Raw genomic sequence first — 26978 nt, 5'->3', positions numbered from 1 at the left:
AGACTAAAAATAAAAAAGAACTCATGATAATTGTTGACAATATTGAAGGTATCAAAGGTTTCATTTTCTTTGACTCCATAATCAATGCCCATAGGAGCAACAAACAAGAAATCAAATAACATTGCCTTGAGCAACTTTGCTGCCAAAAAACAAGCCTCTTTAAAGTGGTAGGAAGTAAACATGTCATTTTGATAAGGAAGGCACTGGAGCCAATCTGCGATGCGTTCAATCGGCTGTGTGCAGATGCGAGCTGGAGGGAGCCTCGGGAGGACTTGAGGATGGGCACATTTTAGTTATGGAATTGACAAGGCACCCTGAGGATACCATGGACTTCCAGCAAAAGGAACACGTCTATTCTGGAAGAAGTACCACCAAAATAGCAACTGGAAGCACAGGGATCCAGGACAGAGGACTCCTCCAGGACCAGGGGTGAGAGTGGCGATGCCTGGAGGGTGGAGGGAAGGTGGGGTACAAAGGGGGAACTGATTACAGGAATCTACGTATAGCCTCCTCCCTGGGGGAGGGACAGCAGAGAAGAGGGTGGGGGGAGATGTCGGCAAGTGTAACATATGACAAAATAGTAATAATTTATGAATTGTGAAGGGTTCATGTGGTGGGGGGAGTGGGGAGGAAGGGGGAAAATGAACAACCAATATTAAGGGCTCAAATGGAAGGCAAATGTTTTGAGAGTGATGATGGCAACAAATGTATATACTGTGCTTGACACAATGGATGGATGGATTGTGATAAGAATTGTACGAGCCTGCAATAAAATGATTTTTTTAAATACTCCTTAGAAATAAGAAGAAGGAAAGAGAAAATGTTCTAAAATTGAATACCGTGACAATTTTGCCACTCTTCTTGGTATGATTGAATCACTGAATTGTACAGCATGTGGATAAAGTGCTAATAAAACAGTGTAAATACAGGAATAAGAACGGAAAAGCTTTGTATCATGTACTTGTGACATGTTATCAGGAAGGAAGGTTATGAGACCCTTACCAAAATAGAGTGATACAGTAACCACAATAGGCTGTAGTACAGCAACAAGTCTGGTGATGGCATCAGACTGGACATTAAAGACACTATAAGTCAAAACCAACTCATAAATAGGATAGCAAAATTAATTGAATTAAGATGCTGGAAGCAAAGTAAGAGAATAAATGGTATTTCTAAAAATCAAATCACTTGCCCAGCTTAACCACTCCATCCTCAGGGATCCTTATAGAGTATTTGCAAGTGCAAACATAAATGCAAAAGATCTATTTCTATTTAAAATAAATCTCCATCAACTGCAGGCACGCAGGGGCAGTACTGCCCCCTGGGCATTGCATGGTATCAGACAGCCCGATGAAGAACAGGATCTAAAGTGGGACTCTAATGCGGGGCACGGGATCAATCTGCTGCTCTTGAACATTGACGGCATCCGTGTGGGCTCTGTGAGTTTATTATCAAGCTAGCCTACAAAACGTCACTTGGGATATCAAGAAGCTCTACTTAAGAGCGAGGGAGGGAGGGGATGGAGAGAGAGAGGTGTGTTTTTTCTAATCTGGTTGTAGGAATGGGAAGGCACTTTGCTTCTAAACAGTCACAAATGGCAAATTTAGTGATTTGACATTTCTAAGGTTCAATGCAAACAAATGCTACACCAAATTGCGGAGTGTGAACAGCCGGCACACTTTATCAAGAAAGGAAAATTTAGAGATGTGACCCCCCCCTCCCCCCTGCCTCACCCCAAAAAAGTTTAAGTGAAGACATCCTCACAAGGATGGGATATTAGGTCTCTATGCATGTACAAATTCCCTATATGGGGAAAATTCAAAACCCTTATGCCAAAGGGCACCAGTCCCTAAATCTTTACCAACAGAGCTTCTGCAGAGAACCTGTAGATTCTTTTGAGGCACATCTTGCTCTAGAGACCATGTCTGCTCCAGGCGCCATTCGCCGGGCCTCCGTAGGCTGTGCGGCCTCAGAGAGGGATGAGCATGGTCTCCAAGGTCAGCACGTTCTTGCTAAGCCTTTGATGAGCAAAAGCCGCCCCTTAAAGTCAGAAGTGTTTGCTCTTCAGATATTACGAGCGAAGCGTTTCACTGGGTTTAGAGGACCCACTGCATTAGGGCCGCAGAAAGCTCCCATCTCAGAGGGGGGGGTGCTTAATGATTGATCAAGCTTCCCCGGGGTTCCCACTTCACTGCTTCTGAAAACAAAACATAAAACACTTGGAATGTGGACTATAAAGATTCCAGGAGACGTGCCCCTCCGTTCTCTCTCTCATCTGAGTGTGTGTGTGTGTGTGCGTGTACCTGTGTGTGTGTTCCAGCCAAAGTCTAGATATTCATGAAGCCTGAAGGGGCTGACCTCTGCAGCGGCTCTACAAACGGCCGAGCACCTCTGAGCGGAAGGAATGGAGGGCAGAGGCGCTGAGACACCCACCTTTGTAACTGGATCTTCAACGTCACGACATGATAGACATCTTGCAGCATGTCGGCCACGGTCGCGTCGGGTGCATCTGTCACGTAACTGAGGGGGAGAGGGTTCCACCTCCCCAGCTTGATTATTCCTGCACAGGGAAGGAAAACATCGTAAACACCTATCTGCTATTTATTAAACCACCCCACTGTTTGTGCAGTGTTAAGGAGGTCACGCAATAGTCAACAGCCAAGGCCCACTCGGTGATAGTTTACAACCCAGGGCAATAAGCCATTTCTTGCTCGCTGACAATGACGTTAGTTAGCGCTACAGGAAGATGGACATAAAAGGATGAGGTTCAAGTGTGGACAACAAGTTCTTCCATGTTTCCCTGATTCTTAAAATTACTTAGAAAACCATACAGGTACTTGCTTCCCCCAAAGTCTTGTTTCACATTCTAACTTAAGACCGATGCTAAATATAATGGCCTGTTGATTTCACAGAAACACACATAAACCAACCCTTAAGCACCCACGAGATTCCGTTTTGAATTGTGCAGGAGTATTCCTGAGTGGGGGCTCGGCACACAGGACGTCCTGACTGTGGTGGGCGATTCCCAGGGAGAAGGGCACAGTGAGGGCTCATGTCCAGAGCCGCATGGCACCAGGCAAAGGGTCTGCTCTCCTTGACCCAAGACAATGGGCATTGAATCAGAAACAGCAGAGATGCCTTTGACTTCCTGACTTCCTTTTTTAAACCTGCTTGCCTCTTTGCAGGGTGCTAACAGTGCCCAGTCTCGGGGCTTCCTCCTGCTTATGGGGGGCAAGCAGGACAACAGTGAGAGAGAAGAAGTCTGGCCGAAGCCGGGCCTCACCGAGCGGCCATGGCAGTGACACCCTTCAGCAGGGAGACGCCCAGGACAGCTTCCGCATCATGTGAGACTACGCTAACTCCTTCAGGTGGGGCACTTACCACACTGATAATGGAACAGTAAACAGATCCCCTATCGCGAGCCACGCTGCATAACAAAACGGGGTTTGTATAGCATGAAACTCCGGGGGCCCCGACGGCAAAATTGCGACACATAAAGAAACACTGATGTTCTGGAGATAGACGAGCACCGTTACTGTTGCTGTGGTTGTTTTATTATTATTATTGACAAAATAGGGGAGGTCAACTCTGCTCTTCTTTTCAAAGATAATTCTTTTTTTCAATCATCAGAAAGTGAGAACACCTGTACATATGAGTCAACATTTCAAGGCTTCACAAGATAATGCTTCAGAGCTTGGGGTGACAGCCTAATAATGAGAAGTGACCTTTCTGGTCAGGCCACATTCTGCCCAAGGTGACACAAATGAATGCACAATGCTTGACGTAATGCTTGAAAACAGGGAATAAACAGAACAAAAATATTAAAATGATGCACTGTTTCAGTATTAAGATGGAACAATCTGGTGCTGAATATGCTGCAGTATAAATAGGGCCTGGACTCAGCTCCAATAAAGTAACACAGCTCTCATTCATAGTACCGTATGGCTCCAGTTCTGGCTCCTGAAGTCGTACTTCACTTGCCAAGAAAAGCTGTTTTCTTGTGGGGATAGTTTTCTTAACATGCTCACTCATGACAATGAAAAGTGCTCACAGCGCGTAGGAGGAGTCGGGGAGGGAGCACTCGGGGCCCACTGGACTGAACAGCCGCCCCTCGGCGCCCCGCCTCCTTCACGCCTCAGGTTTGGAAAGTACAGAGAGGGTACCAGGAACCATGACGGAAGGTTTCCTAGTTTTCATATCACTGCGATTTTCACTTTCTTTCAAAAGTCAGTATTATGGTAGCCCATGAGTTGCATTTAGAGTAAATAAATTCTAACAACAAAGGATTCTTATATATGAATGTGGCCGAGGGGATGCGGCAGGCAACTACGCATTGTGAAAAGCAAGGATCAGAAGCAACAGGGTCTGTGGGCCATGTTGGTTTCAGGGACATTATGAAAACCTATGAAAATGGACCATGACTAGCTCTCAAGGTGTGGCTCTCCAAGAGACTCCTCCACGTGATGTGTGCCTCTGGTCCAGTCATCTCTATTGTGGAGCAGCGCGCCTTCGTGGCGTCGTGAGTATGCGCTGGGCTGCCAACCACAAGGTCAGCAGTCTGAAACCACCATCCACTCCCCAAGGCAAAGGGTGAGGCTTTCTGTTCCCGTAAAGCCTTGCAACAAACAGGGGCGGCTCTATGGTCCCACTGGGTTGCGAGGGGTCGGATGGACTGGACGGCAGTGAGCGGCGCCCTAGTCTAGCTCTAGTTTTCCCTGCTGTGCTCCTTGCTGAGGACATCGCTCAATGAAGCCAGGCAAGCAGGCTCCGTTTGTATCGTTTCTTCCCACGTAGCGAAAGAACAGGCTGAACTAATGTAAGTGATCGAAGGCAGGCAGTGGCTCCCTGGCACAGAAGGACCGTAAAGGAACGTCCTTGCTCTGGCTGGTAGGTGGATGGATATATTAATTGTCAAGATGTCTCGGGCCAAACACATGATGCACCTACGTTTTTGTTGTTTTTAAATTACACGTTCTATAATTTCTTTCTTTCTTTTTTTAAAGCAAGGCCTAAAATGGGGAGAGGGAACTGATAGACAAATCACTCTTCCAGAAATAGTCATTTCCATGTAGGTAGATTCTCACTACCTTCAGGAGCAGGAAGGAGGCTTATTTGGGCTGGAATGACAGACACACAGGTGTTTGCACAACACTTAATACCTCCACTGAGAGCAGCTGCTACAGAGCGGTTTTTACAGCTCGGAAGGGAGCTGCGGGTGCGTGTCATTTTCTCAGGCAATGGGGGGCGGCGTGGGCTTTTCCTTTCACAGTGTATTGACCAAGCTGCACGGCTGCTTGAAGCAGGGTTCTCTCCTCAACTGCCTCCCAGAGTCCTGCACACGCCAGACCTGCTAGGAGGCGCATCTCCTACAGGACGCGCTCCTCCAGCCAGGCAGGAGGACTTAGAGTGCCTGGCTTATTAGGCCTCTTCTCCAAAGAGTGTCTGCATTTAATCTGCATTTGTTAGCCCGCTTTGGAAATATGTTCCTTAGATACAATTCTCCTTCCTTGGCATGCAATCCACAAAGATTCCTTGGGCTCGTAGTCAAGTGTTAATGGAGGACATAATAGCTACAACAATGGACGAAAGCACCAGCCATCATGAAGATGGTACAGGATTAGAGAACATTTAGCTCTGTTATGCATGACAGGCACCGTGAGCCAGAGCTGGCTGGACAGCAACTAAGAGTAATCACATTTTAACCAGAAGTGAGCTGAAGCCCAGAAGAGAGGGACTTTCTCAGGCCGGGAGTTGGGAACAACCAGGATGGGCCCTTGGAGGGCATGGCCTCACACCAGGCCCGGATTCAACGTCTACCGTTGAACCGAGGGGCAAATGAGACCACTGAGAAAACCAGTGATGGGTTCTTTTGACTCTAAAGCAAGCTACACTTGGAACTGCTCTGGACAAGGAGAAAAAAAGACCCTTCCACACCAGTCCCACTTCAGGAATGCGTGTTGTTTCCTACATCACCTCCATCATTTCCAAGGAATCTATTGTCTGCGCACATTTACAGAAAGCCTGGTGCTCAGGTATTTCAAGGTCTTTTGAGTCACCAATTATGGGCCTTTATTTTAGGCCTGAAATTCAGACAAATGTTAGCATGATTGAATTGAGCACAACATAAATAAAACTGTTTATATCCAGACAAGTCTGTGCACTCAAAGAGAGAGCATCACTCCACTCTTTGTGCAATGCCTTTAGACCAAATAACAAAAGGCAATGGTAGGTAAATTCCCCATCCCTGACTTAAAATTAGGTTGGGAGTGGAGGAACTTTAGGACCTACAATTAAAAAGACGCAATAATGGAAAGAGGCGTTTTACTCTGGGGTCGGAGTTGACATTTCACACAGAGAAATATCAATAGCTGTTTGTGTTCATGTTTTTGTTATTTTTATCAGTTAGTATTCAAGCTCAAAGCAACCAGCTACTCTTCTCAGCAGATGCATTATTCACATCTTTAGTATTATTTGCCTCCAAGGAAGTGAAACCCTAAGGACAGTGATAAGACACTTTATACTGCATCAATATTCAAGGTATTTTTTTGAAAAGCCAATCACATCTGATGATAAAATATAATGTAGGGACAATAAAACACAATGAATGGGACATCAAAAGGATTACTACTTGGCACTAATCATTGATGCCACAAATGTTGCTTCTGTTTCCGGGATGGCTCCTAAGGGGGAAGGATAAGCTAGGTACCCGGTACTATAACGCTCACCACTGAGTAGAGAATTGTGTTGCTGCTAAGCCCACGGCTAAGTGAACCTTCTCCTAGAGTAAAACAAAAGGATTGTCTCTGCCCCCCCCACCCCAACCTCAAACAAAAGTGAAGGCCTGGGACAGATCACCTGACAAGTACACAAGCGCATTTCCCCTTGGTTTGCCATAGATAGATGCTGATGGAGTAGGGACATGTCAAGTGTCTTCCAAAATAAAGCCCACAAATCAATCTGTGACACAACCCGGCAAGGAATCAGCAGGCTCCTTATACTGTGGCTCAACGAACGGATCATTTTCTTTTATTTCCAGGTGCATCTTAACATTGATTTTTTTTTTTTAACAAGACAGTGAAAACCCAGCCTGGGAAAGAAAATGAGGCATTGGTTTTAATATCCAAAGGCTGGGGTTTCTGTAGCTCATAATTCCATGGGAAAGCTCTCAGCTAAAGAGTGTCAATAAAAACCCCAACCTCAGAATAACTAAGCCTTGGGGCTCTGGTTCACAGTATTATTTCCACAATACACCAACTGCTGATGAGGCCCCTTATAAAAAGGGGCAAACTCATGACATTGATTGCATCTGTTAGCCCTCCTCAGAGTGGTCCTGTCCCTATGTGATAGCATGTGATTTTCTGTTGTTCAGCTGTGATTTGCTAAAGAAATTTAAGACGATCTGTCCAACATAACAAGAACATAGAATTATTTATCCACAGATGAGTTCTCGACTGGACAGCTCCGGGAAGCCACCTCGCAGTACACACTAAGGGCTTTCACGACAGCAGGTGTAAACTGAAGCCAGCACTGTTACACCCAAGGTCGGAATGGCTAGTCCATACTTAAGCAAAGAGGAAAATGAGGGGACAGGCAAATGGCTAGTTCTGGAAATGTTCCTATTTTCCTTTTCACTGTGTCGGTTAGCCGCATACCCAATACAACTTGCTGGAATAAAACCAAACTCTTCTACGCCTTCTGACCTCGTTTTAGAAGCTCTATGTCAAACGGCTTGTGTGTGAGTAAACGTCAATGGAAAATGAAAGAACCTTCCCCAGTTTTACATCATGCAAGGTCTTTTGAAACCTCCAGAAATTAATGAGACCTCACCACATACTTGTCTGGAAGCCTACAATACACTTAATCCTCCTGTATTTATAACAACACAAAAGAAAACACCAGACAGGACTAAATAATTCAGCGATTCAGAATGAATGTTGAGGTGATACTGTTATATAAATGTATCTAAAAATTGACAGATACACACACACATACACACACACACACGGAATGCGAGCATCCCCCACCAGACAAAGCTTCTCCACCTGCAGCACTGCAGGTGGCAGGGACAAAGACAAACCAAGTCCTTTGCGCGCTGGAAGAACACTCACTTTGGTTCTGAGATAAGATCATGGCCTTTCCGGGGGAAACGATCATCAGATTATTAGTTTAAAAATTGGAACCATGAATTTTACTGCACTTTCCAAATAAGCTGGGGTGATATACATCTGCTTGCCACACTTTTTTTCTCATTTCTTTTTCTTTCTTTCTTCTTCTTTTTTTTTTTTTTTTGGCCAACTAACTAGCCCTTACTCAAAGAAACAGTCTACTTAAAATATACATACAGTACCATTTGGTGCCTTGTAATTCTATACGTAGCTTTTATATTTTACAGGATAAAGATTTTGTCTCATGTAATAGATGCTGCTTCACATTTGGGAAACGTTATGTTATAACCCTGACTTTTATTAGATTATTTAATATAAGCACTAAGTAACTAGACTAAATTAATAAAGATCCTATTGGGGGGAAAAGACAGAGGGGGAGAGAGAGAGAGAGGGAGGGAGCGAGAACAAAATTGTTTCATAAATTAAATAAAACTTTCTGAAGTTGGTATTTTAGAAAGCTTTATTTAATTTTCAAAATTCCAATTCTTCTGAAAAACAGCCAAAATATTGGTTAGGATATGAAAAAAATATGGTTGGTGTTTCGTTATTTATTTCATAAGAGTGCCGTTCAAAACTATTACATGGAGGAAGAGGACAAATGAGAAAGAAAAGTGTCAGGAGAAATTATTTGGAATCAGTTCTTACTTTCTGTGGCTAGTTAAAAGGGGACTTCATCTGGTATATATTTTCTCATTCTTGTTCTAAGGTTAATCTTTATCTAAAAGAGTTTTGAGTTAAAAGTCCTAATTTTGACAGGTAAGTCCAACAAACTTCTCCGTTTCCTCCTTTCGATTCAGAAATATAATTGCATAAAGAGCTTTTCTTCTAGGTGTTTGGTCTCCTAAAATATCTTTGATAACTGAAGACCCAGGGGAGTGAAGCACACCCTTTTAAACACACTTCACTACATTCTAGCAGATGCTATCCATAACATAAGCTTACCCAGTGTTTCTGCATCCTCTGGGGTAAGAGGTATGCACTGAAGATCTCAAAATACAGTTGCCTCACATATCTCGCATCCTAATTAATTGCACATATCCTTTCAGGCAGGAGCTAACATGGTACGAGAGGTTTTCCTAAGGACCTGGCTTTCCAGGCTCTCTGACACTTGACTTAATGCCCTTGCAAGCCCTATCCACTGCATATGCTCCCGATTACGGATTCCAGAATTGTCCTTCGGGCATTTCCGTTCTGTTTCCTATCACTTAGGGTCACATAATACCTGATCTTAAGGACAATATTATGATGGCATGTTGATTATCAAAGAAAATGTTGACATATAATATGAAGGGGAAAAATATATTCATTTATGTTGTACATTTTTGTTCATGTACTCCAACTAAACTGATTTCACAGTAATTTGTTAGAAACTGCAAGACATGGAAGCAAATATGGCTGGCATGATTGGAAAATAGCAACTGTTTGGAGTTTAAATAGTTGGGGTTTTTCCTTTCTTTTCTTTCAGTTTCTTTAAGGACATTTTGCAGAAGAGAATAATGTTTTCTATGAATTTTCATGGTTATATATACACTTCATACATCCTCATGTGCATATACTCAACTATTGAGCCTAGTAAGGAGTGCCGGTAGCTCTATGGGATACGCACTGGCTTGCTCATCACAAGGTTGGCAGTTCAAACCCACCGGCCCCTCCACTGGAGAAAGATAAGGCTGTCTGCTCAGGTGAAGGTGCACCGTCTCTGACAGCTTGTACTGAGTCACTGAGTTGGAATTGAGTGAGTTTTGAGTTCTATTGAGCCTAATAATGGGCGTGTTTACAGGTTTCAGATATTTTACATCCAAAGATGTCCTTGTAGTTCCTTTATAGAAGTAGACCTGCTTTGCGTTTCTTGGAAATTTCCTATTTAAAGGTCGCCCAGGGGGAAAAAAGAAAATAACATTATTTTTGAATCAATTCTGATGCATAGCAATGCTACAGGACAGATTAAAAATACCCCAAAGGATTTGCAAGGCTATATCCTTACAGAGCAGACTTCCTGATCTACCTCTCTTTAAAGCGCTGGTGCTTTCGAATGTGTGGCCTTTAGGCTCACATCCAAGTTCTTCACCACTGCACCAGCAGGCTTCCCTTCCGAGGATGGATGGAGCACTGCAGCAGAGCATCGACCTCTACAGAGACCTGCCAGACATTCAAGCAAGGCTCAGAAGAGGGTGCGGAATAAACAATACCACAGTTGCTATCAGATGGCTTTTGAATGAAGGTGGAGAATGTTTGATAGATGTTGCAAAGGCGTTCAGTTGTGTGGGTCATAGCACACTATGGAAAATGTCACAAAGAATAGTAATTCCAGAAACCCTAATTGCATTCATGGAGAACCAGTCGCTAGACCAACGGGCAGCTTTTCTAAGAGAACAAGGGCACCAGCATGGTTTCGAGTCAGGAAAGGTGTGGGTCAAGGTTGTGTTCTTTCACGATGCTCCCTTATTCTGGACGCTGTGCAAGTACGCTGCTGGGCTGGACTCAATGAAGAACTCAGTATCAAGACTGGAGAGAGACTTAGGAATAGCCTGTGAGTTACAGATGACAGCATCTTGAAGCATCTGCTAACAGAAATGAAAGACCACAGCCCTCAGTGTGGGTTATGCTTCAATGCAAAGAAAACAAGACTCCTCAATAGACAACTGGACAATAGACACTATCATGATCAGTGGAGGAAAGACTGACGTCATGGATTCCATTTTACATGGATCCATAATGAACCTTAATGGAACAGGAGTCAGGAAATCAAATAACTTATCACAGTGGGCAAATGTGTTGCATATGACCTATTTAAAATGCTCAAAGGATGAGGGAACCAATGTTCTTTGCACAATTGATGTATGTGTGGCTTGTGATAGGAGTCGTATGAGCCCGCAATACAATAATTTTAAAACGCTAAAATGTTGAGGACTAAGGTCTATCTCACCCAAACCATGGTGCTTTTCACTCGCCCCATATGCATATGATAACTGGACAATGAATATAGAAGACTGGTGAAAAATTGATGCATCTCAATAACGGTGTAGGCAAAGACTAGCAAAAGCACCGAGAGTTCCCAAAAACCAAACAGAGCACATCGTGGAGGAAGTGCCGCCAGAACAGAATGCCCCTCAGAAGCAGGCATGGTGACACTGCATCTCACTTACTTTAGACTTGTTCTCACACGAGAGACAAGTCACTGGAAAGGGACTTCATTCTTTGGAGACAATCAGCCAAAGAGAGAAAGACCCTGGGCCAGGCGAACGGGCACAGTGTCAGCAGTAAGAGCCTTGGCAACATACGAAATGGAAGGATGGCTTTTGGTTGGACAATGCTTCGTTCCACTGCACTTAGGGAATTTGAGCCAACTCAGATGGCACCTACAACAACAGTAAAAATAAGGTATCCTCTATATGCATCCTATAGACACCCTCTCGCCATACTTATTCACTCTGTGTGCTGAGCGAACACTTGGAGAAACTGGATTGTACGAAGAAGACTGTGGCATCAGGACTGGAGGAAGGCTTGATAACAACCTGTGGAGGGAGATGACACAAACTTGCTGGCTGAGCGTGAGGAGGATTTGCTGACATGGCTCCAGGACTGCAGTCTTCAGTATTACTGCTTGGGGCTTGGGCCTGCCCCTGTTAGCCGTCGCCCAGCACCCATGAGTAATGCAAACACCCCAGGGCCCTACTTCTTCTGCTAAAAATGAACCATAAAAGCAAAAACACAGCAAACAACAAAAAAGAGGAGAAAATTCCCTGTCTGACTCACAAGATGATAATTATAGTGAAATAACATGAATTAATGTATATTGAAAATTACATAGGGCTGCAAAAACATATACTGGCCTTAATGAATTGCATGTTAACATAAAAGAGGTAAGAATTATATTCTTTAGAATGTTTTTAAAAGAAAAACTTCCTTACTAAACCAGCAAAAATTTGAATCTTCTACAATGTCACTAGCTAACTTGGCAACTGTTCTGATGTAATCAAAAGAACCTAGGCTAAGGAATTTGTCCCATCTCACTGACAGGTGAAAATCTCTCAACCTCACTAAGCCTTCCGTTTGCCATTTTCTAAGAGTGGCCTTGTGAAAAACATTTTGAGTATTCCTATAAAAGTCAAACATAGAGTTACCATATGGCCAAGAAAGACTTGAAAGCATATGTCAAACAGATATTTGCACAACGTTCAAAATGGGGAAAATGGCCTATATGTCCATAAACATATAAATGGATAAACAAAAGGATATATATGCACATATTAGAATAGAAATCCTCTAGTAAAAGAAATCTATATTGGACCCAACAGAATGCTCAATATAGAGAAAACTATCATCAATATCACATGCAAACAAAAATTTACTGAAGATCACCCAACAACAGTTGCAGGAGTACGTTGATAGGGAGCTGCCCGAGGCTCAGGTTGGATTCAGAAGAGGACGTGGAACAAAGGATCTTAATTGCTGATGTCAGATGGATCTTGGCTGAAAGCAGAGAATACCAGAAAGATGCTTAATTGTGCTTGTTGACTCTGCCAAGGCATTCAACTGCGTGGATGATAACAAACTACAGATAGCCCCGAGAAGAATGGGAATTCCAGACCACCTAATTGTGCAGCAGCTGTCCACGGCTCGAGAGGCAGTTGTGCAGACAGACCAAGGATATACTGCATGATTAAAAACCATTGAAGATGTGTGTGAGGGTTGTTTCCTTTTATCATCCTGAATTAATCTGTAAGCTTAAATAGTCAAACAAGCTGGATTCTATGAAGAAGAAGGTGACATCAGGCTGGGAGGAAGACTAATTTAGAGCCTTCGGTAGACAGATGGCCCAATCGTGCTCGCTGAAAGTGAAGAGCACATAAACGCTGGCTGGTGAAGCTCAAGGACTGCAGTCTCGAGTATGGACTACAACTCAAAGTAAAGAAAACTAAACTCTTCATAACTGGACCAATGGTAACATCATGATAAATGGACAAAACGGTTGGAGTTGCCTAGGATCTTGCTTGGATCCACAAGCAGTGCTCATGGAAACAGGAGTCAAGGGATCGACAGACGTATTTGATTGGGTAAATCTGTTGCACAAGACCTCTTTAAAGTGTTGAGAAGCAAGGGTATTACTTGGAGAACTAAGGAGAAAGACCTCCTGCTAGTTCAAGTGCAAGGCCCTCAACAAGACAGATGGACACAGTTGCTGTACCACTGGGCTCAAACGTGAGAACACTTTTGAGGACGGTAAAGGATCAGCCGTGTGTCATTCTGTTGTACACAGGGTCACCAAGAGTTGGGACTGATTTGATGACACCTGACAACAACAATCTTGGAAGAAGTATAGCCAGACATCTCCAAAGAAACCAGGATGGCGAGATTTTGTCTCTTGTATCTTGAACATATTATCCAGAAAGACTGTTCACTGGTGAAGGACATAAAGCTTGTTAAATTAGAGGGTCAGAGAAAAAGGAGACCCCCCCTCCCTCCCTCCTCAGTGAGATGGACTGGTGCAATGGCTGCCACAATGTACTCAAGCAGAGCAAAGAGTATGCAGGTAACGCAGGACCGGGCCGGGTTTTGTTCTGCTATATATAAGGGAAGCTATACGTCAGAACTAACTTAGGGCACTTACAACGTAAAAAGGAACAGCATTCTAATATAGGATACAACATATATGAACCTTAAAAACATGATAAATGAAATAAGTCAGTCACAAAAGGCCAAGTGTTCCATAAAAGCTGCTTATATGAAATGTCTGGAACAGACAAATGCATGGCGAGGGACAGTAGATTAGCGGTTACCGTGGACAGGGGAGAGAAAGGGAGCACTTTCTTCATGGGGACAATGTCTGTTTGGGGTGATGAAACAGTGGTGATGCTTGTAGAGCATTGCTGGTGACATTCATGCCGCTGGAGAGTACACTTGAAAACAGTTCAAAAGGCAAATTTTATGTTGATTAAAATTTACCACAATAAAAAAATCACAAGAAAGAGCGGCTGCTGAGAAGAAACATTCAGAACAGTCCTGGGGATTCTATGTACTTATAATTACTGAATTGTCCTATTCCTCACTAGATTGCTAAGGAGGGCAGAGAATGCAGTATTCTTGACTACCGAGTCCCCAGAACCTAGCACAGTGCCTGCCTGGCTTAAAGCTATGGGAGGGACGGACACACGGAAGAATGAAGGGAGAGAATGAAGGGAGGGTCACCCTGCTATGACCCAAGGACAGTACCAGCGTGTACGCTGTACAAGTATCAGTTCACCTTGTGCTCTCCAGGAAGCCCCTTATCCCACCCCCCTTCCCTGACATCTTGTCGAGCACCACCCAAGCAGAGAATATACCTCCTACAGTCTTGGGACCCAAAATATCCACAGGAAGAAAGTTCAAGAGAAGTTCCACTCAGCTGACAAAGGTGCCAAGAACACCTTAGAGGCTGAAGGCCTCCAATCGAGCTCTCCAGTGAAATTCCCTTCGCCGCCAGAGGCCCCATGGCACGGTCTGTCCAGTGCAGTGGTGCCCTATGATCTCCAAAGGCGCTCATAGTTCTAACACCTGATTGGAACTGACGGCCATCAAGTCCATTCTGGCTCCTGGTGACCCCCGCAGGACACAGTGAAACTGTCCCTGTGGGTCCCTGAGGCTGTCACTCCTGTCTGATCAGAAAGCCCCATCCTTCTCCCTCAGACGGCCTGCTGGTTTCAAACCGAGGACTTGCAGATCGCTGCCCAGTGGGTAACCACTACTGCACCAGGGTTCACAACGCTGCTCGAATCCTGGGGACCCCGCAACAGTGGCTTCGGGAGCTCTGTGGTACAGTGGCTGCACACCTGACTGGTGGCTAGAAGGTCAGTGAGCACCCCGGCCAGCTGCAGAAAGATACATCAGCGGGCCACATAATGGTAGCCACCTTGGGAGCCTTTCCCAGCAGTCCTCGGGCCTGCAGACTCTCGACAAGCTGCAGTCTACAGTAATAGGTTTTGGTTGGTTTCTGAGTTTTTTGGGTTTTTTTAATGGTAGCTTTAATTACTGTCATTTTAAAAAAAGCACATTACGCATTCAAAAGCTGTGAAAATAAACTCAACATTGAATAGGTGAACTGACTTTTCTTTCATTAAAATTCTATTTTTCTTTTTTTAAAAAATGACAAGCTTCCAGCTTTTGTTTCATACGGAGGGCTCATTTTTAAAGTTCCAAAGTTTAGTAAACAACTTCTAAATTCAGGATAATTGAAGGTCTGCCAGTTGGTGCAAAACAACAATGGCTTTTATATCAACCAAAAAAGGGAACATAGCTCAATCAGGATTTTTTAAAACTAAATATCATTCTGCCAACTGCATTTCTTACTAAAATAACAAAAGCTGTTGTCTACAGACTACTAAAGGACTACTATGTGAATAAATAAAATTAGGTTAATTATTATTTTAACTAAAATTATTAGCTAACAGTGACTTTCCAGGGGATATTTTTAATTAATGAAACTAGCATAACTATTGATGCACGGACGGCCCTCCCTCCCCACAGAAGAATTCACTTCAGAGGACAGCACTGAAGCTACAGCTCAGCGAGAGGGGCACATCTGATCAGAGCACACGGGAGCAATTGAAGGGAGAGGAAGAGAGAGTGGGATACATCCTGGCCCACCAAGCCCTGAGGACGATATTCCCACTCAGAGCAGCCAACGCACAGAGAGGACCATATGGCCGGCCCCACGACAAGACACGACATCCCTCACTGACCCATAGCCCTACCAGGGGCAACACTGGAGACACAGTGCGGGAATTGTGCCCGATCTGACCCTACCACACTGAGGCAGAACACTAACGGGAACAGCAAGGGGCACAGAGCAACAAAGTCCCCAGGGAGTACCAAAAATACACTGTGGGGCTAAGGTGTGGCAACCTATCAGACTCACTGGAAAATACTCCTAAAGGTCAACAAACAGACCTTGAAAAATTTATAGGCTTTTCTTTTATTTTTTTTGTCATTGATGTTTGTTGTTTTGTTGCTTTGTTTTGCTCTATCTTGGCTTCTGTGTATATTATTATCTCTGCAGGTCTATCTAGATAAGATAGTCGGGATAAACAATCTGGAGGAGAAAACAATGGGACCGACAGTTCTGGGGGGACATGAGAGAGGGGAGGCAGGGAAAAAGATGTGGGTGTTAACAACCCCATAGACAAGGGAACAACTAGCGATCCAAAATCGATGGCGAGGAGGGTATAGGAGGCCAAGTAGGGCTTGATCAAGGGCAATGTAACCAATAAGAATTACTGAAACCCAAATGCAGGGTGAACATGATAGTGGGACAAGAGGCAAGTAAATGAAAATACAGGAAGGAAATAGGAGGCATTTATAGAGGTCTAAACACAGGCATGTACATATGTAAATATATTTATATATGATGATGGGAAAATAGATCTCTGCGCATATATTTATAGATTTAGAATTAAGGTAGTAAATGGACACTGGCCCTCTAGTGAAGTACTCCCTCAATGCAAGAACACTTTGTTCTATTAAACTGATATTCCATGATGCTCACCTTCCTGACACAATTGCTGAAGACAAAGAAGGTGCATAAGCAAATGAAGAAAGCTGATGATGCCCAGCTATCAAAAGATACATAACATGAGTGGGAATAGTGATACCAGAAGGGTAGGGGGAAGAGGAGGAGGGGAAGAGAGCAAGGAGGAACTTATCACAATGATCAATACATAACCATCCACCCTCTACACGGGGAAGAACAACAGAAAACAGGGGAAGGGAGACAGCGGTCGGTGTGAGAGAAGAAAATAATAACAATGTATCATCTATCAGGGTTTATGAGGGTGGGGGGAGGGGAAAACGGAGCTAATATCAAGGGTTCAATAGAAAGTAAATGTCTAAAAAAGAATGAAGGCAATATATGTACAAACATGCCTGATTCAAATAAAGTGTAGATTGTGATAAGAGTTGTACGAGCCCCCAATAAAATGATTCTTTTTTTTAAAGACCTATCGTTTGGGATCTTAAAGGCTTGAAGATAAACACGCAGTCATCTAACTGAGAAGCAACAAAGCCCACATGGAAGAAGCACACCAGCCTGTGCGATCATGAGGTGTCGATAGGATCAGGTATCAGGCATCAAAGAACAAAAAATCATATCATTGTGAATGAGGGGGAGGGCAGAGTGGAGACCCAAAGCCCATCTTTAACTAACTGGACATCCCCTTACAGAAGGGTCGTGGGGAGCAGATGAGCCAGTCAGGGTGCGGTATAGCATCGATGACACATACGACTTTCCTCCAGTTCTTTAATGCTCCTTCCCCCCACCCCCGCCCACTACCATGATCCCAGTTATACTTTACAAATCCAGCTAGACCAGAAGATATACACTGGTACAGATCAGAGCTTAAAAACCAAGGAATCCAGGACAGATAAACCCCTAAGGACTGATAATGAGAGTAGCGATACCAGGAGGGTTAAGGGGAATGTTGGGTAAAAGGGGAAACTGACCACAAGGATCTACATAAAACCCCCTCCCTGAGGGACGGACAACAGAAAAGCGGGTGAAGGCAGACATTGGACAGTGTAAGACATGAAATAATAATAGTAATTTATAAATTATCATGGGTTTATGAGGGAGGGAGGGAGGGAGGGAGGGAGGGGAAAAATGAGGACCTGATACCAAGGGCTCAAGTAGAAATAAAATGTTTTGAGAACGATGATGGCAACAAATGGCCTTGACCCAATGGATGGATGGATGGATTGTGATAAGATTTGTACGAGCCCCCAGTAAAATGATTTTTAAAAAATCACTATTAATGAAAATAACCACTATTAGGACAAGTCAGATATTCTCAGATCAATTGTCCAAGACCATAGCACCAAACTTGCTCATTTGTTCTACAAATAAGTAATTTCTACTCCTTAAAAGATATATTTATAAATAAGCATAGCCCACATAATAAAATAAATTTAATTTATTCAGGAATTAAAAGGCTGAAAATTAGGCACCTTCAAGTGCCCTCAGAGACTAAAAGTTAGGCATACTCAAGTGCGCCCCTCCCCCCCCACCCACCCCCATCTGTCAGTCTGTGGTTTTCTGGTAGCTTGCATCTTCTTTCGATGTTGGAAGCTCTGTGCCATCAGTCACTCACAGTGAGCAGGTTTCAGAGGAGCTTCTAGGCTGGGAACAGATTAGGAAGGAGATGGTCCGCTTCTGAGAGATTAGTGATTGAAAAATCTCAAATTGCTGGAAATCAACTCCTCAGGTGGGAATGTGTTCAACTATGCCTAGGGAAATACTCCTTCTTCAGAGAAGAGCCAATATTAAGGATGTGCATGGAGCAAAGTTTGGAAACCATCATATTCTGCTTGCATCATGTATGATGTTCTTAACGTCCACTCAAAGTGACACGACACAGCTGTAAACACCACTAACAGAACATAAAATGTATTTGTATGAATCTAGAGAAATTGGAAGTCATCAGGCCCTACACAATGATAAGCTAAAATGGACTGGTATTGGCTATTTTAAATAAGATAATCATGTGGTTTCCTAATCAGGAAATGACAATTTCAAGAGAAATGGCATTGCATTAATTGTTTAAAAAAAAAAAAAGGACATTCCAAAATCGATCTTAAAGCACAATGCTGCCTTTGGTAGCAAAAGGTCTGCATGCTTACAAGGAAGAACAGTCTGTGTAACTATTATTCAAATTTAGATGCTAACCACTAAAGCCAGTGATGAAGAAATTGAATAATCTTACCAATTTCTTCCATCTGAAATTTATCACACATTCAATCAGGATGCATTACTAATGACTGGTGTTGGACACTATTGACACAAGGCAAGATGAATCATGAAACAACATTAAAAACATCGTACATGAACAAAGCAAAAAAGGCACGAAAGAAAGAAAAGGCCAAAGCATGTATCAGAAAAAACTCTGGAACTTTCTTGTGAACATACAGTAGGGAGAAGTACCTGAAAGAAATGATGAAGTCAAAGAACTGAACAGAAAATTTCAAAGGGGGGGTGGGGCGGGGGCAGAAGAGAAAAATAGCACATGAATATAAAATTATTATTGAAGACATGGAGTTAGACTATGAAAAGGGATGGATACAATCAGCATATCTCAGGCTGAAAAAAAATCTAAGCCTTGTGTAGCCATATTGAAGAACTGACTCTATGGGCAAAGCAATGAACTGCACAGAAAGTATCAAACGAGGACCGAAGGAGTACATAGTCACTGCACCAACAAGAGCTGGTGGGCTGATCGATCATTTCAGGGGGTCGCATATGATCAAGGACCAGTGGAAGTAAAGGAAACCGAACTGAGCGGAAGGCCTTAGTGAGAAGCAAGGCTCCAGGATTTGGCAAAACACCAGCGGAAATGTGTCAGAACTGATGGAAGCAGTGCAGCACACCTGGCCAATGGACTGAAAGAGATGCATGTGTATGTGAACGCCCAGGAAAGTGACCGAAATCTGGAAATTGTCGAATAATGTAATTAACGTCACGGGCAAGTCAAATTTTGATGGAAACAATTTTAAAATGGCTGCGGCAGTACACAAACAGAAAACTGCCAAAAATCCAGGCTGGATTCGGAAGAGGACTTGGAATAAGGGCTATCATTAAAATATCAAAATGATGTTTGCTTGTATTTTATTTACTATGCAAAGTATTTGACTGTGTGGGTCATGACAAACTATCGATACCAAGCAGAAGAATGGAAATTCACAAATAAAACTAAATGTGCTCTTCCAGACCCTGTAGCTAGAGCAGAAGGCAGTCTGGAAACTGAACAAGGGCCTGCTGCACGGGTGAAACACAGGAAAGGTGTGCAACAGGGTTGCATTCCTGCAACACACGTATTCCACCAGTGTGCTGAGCAAGGAATATGAGAAGCTGGCCTATATGAAAAAGAACTCAGCACTCGGATTGAAGAGGGGCTCATTAGTAACCTATGAGATGCAGATGACACAACCTTGCTAGTAGAAAGCCAAGAGGATTTGAAGTGCTGATAAAGATCAAAGACTACAGTTTTCAGTGTGGATTAAAGCTCAATGTAAAGAAAACAAAAGTCTTCACAACTGGCCCAATCGGCAATATCCTGATAAGGAAAGATTTGAGTTGTCAAGGACTGCATTTTACTCGAAGCCATGATGAACATTCATGGAAGCAGCAGTCAAGAAATCAAATGGCATTTTACACTGGACAAGTCTGCTGCATAAAAGCCAGGATGTCACTTTGAGAACTAAGGTATGTGTGACTCAGGAATGGTATTTTCAACCTTCTTTTTTTTTCATTTTTAAATCATTTTATTAGGGGCTCATACAACTCATCACAATCCATACATACATCAATTGTATAAAGCACATTAGTACATTCATTGCCCTCATCATTCTCAAAACATTTGTTCTCCACTTAAGCCCCTGGCATCAGCTCCTCATTTTCCCCTCCCTCCTTGCTCCCCAGTACTCCCTCCCTCACAATGCCTTGATAATTTATAAACTATTATTATGTCATATCTTACACTGTCTGACGTCTCCCTTCACCCACTTTTCTGTTGTCCATCCCCCAGGGAAGAAGTTATATGTAGATACTTGTAATCAGTTTCCCCTTTCCACCCCACCCTCCCGATATTGCCATTCTCACCACTGGTCTTGAAGGGATCATCTGTCCTGGATTCCCTGTGTTACCAGTTCCTATCTGTAACAGTGTACATCCTCTGGTCTAGCGAGATTTGTAGGTAGAATTGGGATCATGATAGTGGATGGTAGGGGGTAGAGAGGAAGCATATAGGAACTAAAGGAAAGTTGTATGTTTCATCTTTGCTACACTGCACCCTGGCTGGTTCGTCTCCTCCCCAAGACCCTTCCATAAGCAGATGTCCCATTGCCTACAGATGGGTTTTGGGTCTCCACTCCACACTCGCCCTCATTCAAAATGATATGATTTTTTGTTCTTTGATGCCTGATACCTGATACCTTCGACACCTCGTGATTGCACAGGCTGGTGTGCTTTTTCCATGTGAGCTTTGTTGCTGAGCTAGATGGCTGCTTGTTTACCTTCAGGCCTTTCAGGCCCCAGACACTATATCTTTTGATAGCTGGGCACCATCAGCTTTCTTCACCACATTTGCTTATGCACCCATTTGTCTTCAGCAATCGCATGGGGAAGTGAGCACACAATGATCTGATTTTTTGTTCTTTGATATCTGATAACTGATCCTTTTGGCACCCTGTAATCATGCAGTTTGGTGTGCTTCTTCCATGTGGGCTTTGTTTCATCTCAGCTAGATGGCCATTTGTTTACCTTCAAGCCTTTCAGACTCCAGACGCTATATCTTTTGATAGTTGGGCACCATCAGCTTTCTTTACCACATTTGCTTAGGTACCCGCTTTGTCTTCAGCAATTGTGTCAGGAAGTAAGCATCATGGAATACCAGTTTAATAGAACAAAGTATTCTTGCATTGAGGGAGTACTTGAGTGGAGGCCCAAATGCCATCTGCTATCTTAATACTAAACCTATACATATATGTGCATAGATCTATTTCCACATCCTCATATATAAATATATGTACGTATGTACATGCCTTTATTTAGACCTCTATAAGTGCCCTTTGCCTCCTAACTCTTTCCTCTATTTCCTTTTACTTTCCTCTTGTCACACTATCATGTTCATCCTTCATTTGGGTTTCAGTAATTCCTCTCGGTTACAATACTCTTGATCATGCCCTACCACGCCTACCATACACTCCTCCCAACCGATTTGGATCACTTGTTGTTCCCTTGTTCCAGGGTTTGTTAACACCCCTTCCTTTCCCCCACCTCCCCCTCTCCCATGCCCCCCCTGAACTGTCAGTCCCATTGTTATCTCCTCCAGATTGTTCATCCAGCCTATCATATTTAGACAGGCCTGCAGAGATAATAACATGCACTAAAACAAGACAGAGCAAAACCAAGCAACAAAATAAAACAAAACGTCACCAACAAGCCAATGACAAAAACCTTCTTATATGCATATGAAAGTCAAATAATGAATAAGGAAGATTGGAGAAGAACTGGCGCATTTGAATTATGATGTTGGCAAAGAATATTGAAAGTACCAGGACTGCTGAAGAACAAACACATTTAGTTTTGAAGAAGTACAGCCAGCTTGCTCGTTACAAGTACAGCCAGCATGCTCCTTGGTACAGCCAGCATGCTCCTTAGAAGTGAGGATGGTAAGACTTTATCTAACATGCTTTGAACATGATTGTAGGAGATACCACTCACCGGGAAAGGCCATCATGCATGGTAGAGTAGAGGGTCAAAGAAGAAAAGGAAGACCCCCAATTAGATGTCTTGACATAGCGTCTGCAAGAATGAGCTCCAGCTCACTGCCATGCTAGTGCGGTAAAAACAGAACTTCACTGTGTTGTACAAAGGGTCCTCACGAGCCTAAGCCTACTCAAGGGCATCTACCAATAAGTGCTCTAGAAGCAGTTGATGTACAAAGACCTCCAAAATGTTGATGTACAAGACCCAGCCTTATTTTTACTCAGGACATTAAAAAACAAAGTGATGTATTCCCTTAAAGATGAGGCTGGGAATGGGTTCCCGTACATATCAGAACTTAAAAGCTACCATCAAATCATATCAATACTTCATTCAGTTTCCCTCAAATCAACCTACAGTAAATAGTGTTTAATGATGTTTCATACCAATGGTGTTTAATACCAAACCATCATCAACTTTTCAGTTCTGAAAGAAAGTCACAAATTTCTTACACATATTCACTCACTCAGATCACTGAATCAGATGGTCAAATCAGCTTGTTATTGTTGCATTTGATTTGTCTGATTTTCTTTAACTCAAAGTGAACCTTTGCGGCAGAGTGGGTATGTGCTGGTCTGCTAACTACTAGGTCAGAAGTTCCAAACCACCAGTTGCTCTAGGGCAGAAAGAAGAGGCTTCCTCTTCTATAAAGAGTTACAGTCTTCGAAATCCATGGGGGCAGGTATACTCTTTGATATAGGGTAACTATGAGTTGGAATTGACTCAATGGCAATAAAGTTTTTTTGTTTGTTTTATTTTTTAATTTGTTCTTTAACATATGAATTCTGTAATACAGTAGGAGACAGGAAAAATTCACAGTATGAGAAGAATGATTTTCTTCATGTTAAATAATGTATATACTCATGAACAGCTTGTGAGGCATACCTACTGCTCTCAATTCCAACTCAGAGTGGCCCTGCAGGACAGGTCAGATCTGCTCCATGGGGTTTCCAAGGCTATAAATCTTTATGGAAGCAGATGACATCTCTGTCTCTCTCTCCTCAAAAGCAACTTATTGGCTTGAACCATAAACCTTTCAGTTACCAGCCAAGTATTTAACCCCTGCACTGCCAGGACTCCTGTACCTCATGGTGTTAGGTGCCACGGAGTCCATTCGAACCCACAGTGACCCACATACCCCAGAACTAAACATTGTTCCTATGTTTGAGCCCATGGCTGCAGCTACTGTGTCCATCCCTCTCATCCAGACAGCACAGTGGGCCCGAAAGTTCTTCTTTATACTCATTTCTAGTTGTTCAGTAGTGTTTTATAATACTCAATCAATGACAATTCATGAAGAAAGGGGAGTTTTGTGCACTCCATAATATTACTAGCCTCCTACAGGAGAAAAAGTTCATCCAAGTAATCCAATTAAAATTAGTTCATACCAGAAACTAAGATTGAGTTGTTAATTTTTAAGTTCTGATGGGACGCTTTCCAATCTGACTCAGAGTAAGGTAAACGTGTTGTTAGTTACTGTGGAGTGGGCTACAATGACTCATGGCTACCTTACACATAACAGAAAGAAACACCCAGTCCTGTAGCCTTCTCTGTTATCTTTCAAATGTCTGTGCCCATTAACTTGCCGAGGTTAAAATACCCATAAGCATTTCTTTATCAATTTGTGGTCACTTGGATACCTCTCAAAGCCAGTCAAAACCAACCAGGGACTCTCATTCATAACTGTGTCCTAGCCTGATACCTGACACTTAGAACATGCTTCAAAATGTTTGTGCATACACTGAAACACGGATAGATCTAAGGCCTGAGTCCAAAAATAATTGTGAAATCCCCTCTGCCAACAGCTATGTTTATATCTAATTTTTGACTTTTATTTTTATGTTGTCAAATAAATAAAAAATAAGTAGACACTTTAAAAATCTTATCCTTACTACTGATTCACATGATAACATAAATCACTGGGTTGTCCTCATGTGCTATTATGTTCATAACAAACCAGATAAGCCCTAGAAAGAAAAGATACCATTTCATTTGAAGCAAGCCCATGTAAAGGATTTTTATCTGATATTTTGAGCACAGCTACTTCTGTCTGCGTAAACCATAGCAATGCACAGTATGTTAACTGTTGGATGTGCTCCTTGACCCACCGTTGGTGAGAAAGAATTCCAATTACAAAATGCTCTCACAGGAGTTATCAGTTGTGTTAAACAGGAGCATGGCTGGATTTACAGGGCAGGGTTAACTCCTGTATTCTCTAACATTATGCATCTGATCTGAAACAGCTCCCTGGTTTTGTCCCCTTGAAATTCCAGTCCTGTCGGGCTCATACAAACCTTTTATTCTTTTACCACAAATTGTAATCATTAATAAATTATTCCTCCTAAATCTGCTCTAATAGAGCCATAGATGGGTTTCACATTCCCATATTTGCTGTTTCTTATTATCCTTTGTGGAAATAATGAATGCTTACCCCTCGGGTAACTCAATGGTTACTGCACTAATCCAACAATTAATTCACTTGGGTAGAGTGGGTCTCCTCCGCCTAACCTGCACAGGAGGCCTGAAGACAGAGGTGTTGTATGAAACGGCCACAGCCTTTTGCACTTGAACTGCACCCAAACGGCCTTTTGAAAGTCCCTCTGGTCCTAGAATTCCCAATGTCCCTTGGGAGGAGCAGCGACGGGGAGGCTGGGTGGCCACTGTGTTCTCTGAGAAACTACTCTGGAAGCCTGACCCAGGAGCATGGGTGAACTATCACCTCCCCTGAGAACCTGCGCCAGCAAATACATTTCTGCTTTAATAAAGAAAGAAGATCTAGGTGCACACCAGCCAGGCCCACGGAAGGCCGTGGGAGCGACGTGGCAGGTGCCCGATGGCCAGACCGCGTCTGCACAAAGTGGAGCAGATTGCAACCGCCCTCATCTTTTTATTTTTAAATAAAAGCAGACACGCAGACAGGAGATCTCAGAAGGCGATACAAGGAGATGGCGGTACATACGCATTTCTTCGTGCCTTTCTTCTCCTTCTTTTGCACAAACCTTCTTCGTGCCGTGTTCTAGAATGGTTTTGGAAAGAACCGTAACAAGAGGAAGGGCTGGGAAAAGGAGTCGGTCGTAAGTCACACTGCAAATTTATTTATTTTAATGTTGTCAGGTTTTAGATCTTTTAACAATCCTTTATCGGATCACTTTAAATCCATTCAGAATTTAAACGTAATGTTTCACTTATTTTTCAAAGACTTTTTAAATGGAAATACAGCCTGGATTTGGGGAAAGTCTGCAGCTAGCAGAGATGCCAAGACCCATCCTTGTGTATAAACCTGTGCGCTGCTTGATGGACAGACACTGCATATTAAGATCCACCATTATCTTCTCCGTAGTGGCTTCTGAAATCTGTAGAACAACTTAAAGGGACAGTGCTCTTCGTAATCTAGACTTGTGCCAATTCAGGTGTGAATGAGTCTGAAGACTAACTCATCAATAATGAATTATGACTAATACAATTCACATACACACCCAAAAAAGAAAAACATATGCACGAAGTCAGTGTATCAGGTACTTTGTTTACACTGGCTAAACTGTACACATGCACATGTGACCACCAAGAGTCTATTAGTTTGTCATGTTGCTATGATACGGGCAGTGAGACACTCGTGGTGGGCAGGCTTCAGTGGCATTTCCAGATTAGGAACAAAGAGCTGGTGATCTACCTCTAAACTGCAGCCCAATGAGAACCTTATGAAGCACAACCGAATCTTGCTCAACAGAGTGCTGGAAAACAAGCCTTGCATGCTTAAAGCACCCCAAGAATGGATTCACACTCCCCAGGACGGGGAAGACAGCGCGTGACCGCCCGGCAACTTTGTTGTACATCATGATGGCTCAGAGCCCACCACCACTCACAAGAACAAGGAAAGCACAGGGCTAGAGAGAGCCGGGAGGGGAAAATGTGTCACTCCTGCTTTAGAAAGATACACGGAAAGTGTTTAAGGAGCCCCGAGGAGGCAGGGAAAAGTGCTCAGCTTCTAACAGAAAGGTCAGCGGTTCAAACCTGCAAGCCACTCCACAAGAGACATATGTGGCAATTTGCTTCCATGGAAAGTTGCAGCCTTGGAAAACCTCTAGGCAATCTACTCTGTCCTACAAGGTCACCATAAGTTGGTATCCACTTGAAAGCAATGGGTTGATGGAGCAGGGAACCAGTCAGCCAGAGTGACTGATGAAACACTAATGGACACACAACACTCCTCTAGTTCTCTAATGCGTCTGCCCCTGCCCCCCACCCCCCACTATCATGACCCAAATCCTGCTAGACCAAAGCAGGTGGAGTGGTTCAGACAAGAGCTCGCGACACAGGGCATTTAGGAGATGACCCTCTCAAGAATAGTTATGAGAGTAGCAATACCATGAGGGTAGGGGTAGGAAGGGGGAGAAGGGGGACAAAGGGGAACTGATCACAATGATCAATGCATAACCCCTGCCCCTCAGGGGGATGAATGACAAACGTGGGCGAAGGGAAACAGCGAATGGTGTAAGATGAGAATAATAATCATTTATAATTTATCA

The 26978-nt window shown here is 43.2% G+C and overlaps 1 protein-coding gene across 1 annotated transcript in view; it reads right to left on the bottom strand.

Annotated features, from left to right (window-relative positions):
- Positions 1–26978, bottom strand: part of SATB2 (SATB homeobox 2) — a 209839-nt gene that overhangs the window by 120030 nt on the left and 62831 nt on the right. The window contains exon 4 of the mRNA XM_075529383.1: positions 2434–2560. Within this exon, the coding sequence (XP_075385498.1) occupies positions 2434–2560 (127 nt within the window). The remainder of the gene's footprint in view (positions 1–2433; positions 2561–26978) is intronic.

Source organism: Tenrec ecaudatus, chromosome 13 (assembly GCF_050624435.1).
Source record: "Tenrec ecaudatus isolate mTenEca1 chromosome 13, mTenEca1.hap1, whole genome shotgun sequence".
In the NCBI taxonomy this organism is placed as follows: domain Eukaryota; kingdom Metazoa; phylum Chordata; class Mammalia; order Afrosoricida; family Tenrecidae; genus Tenrec; species Tenrec ecaudatus.
This window is presented reverse-complemented; position numbering and strand designations above follow the sequence as displayed.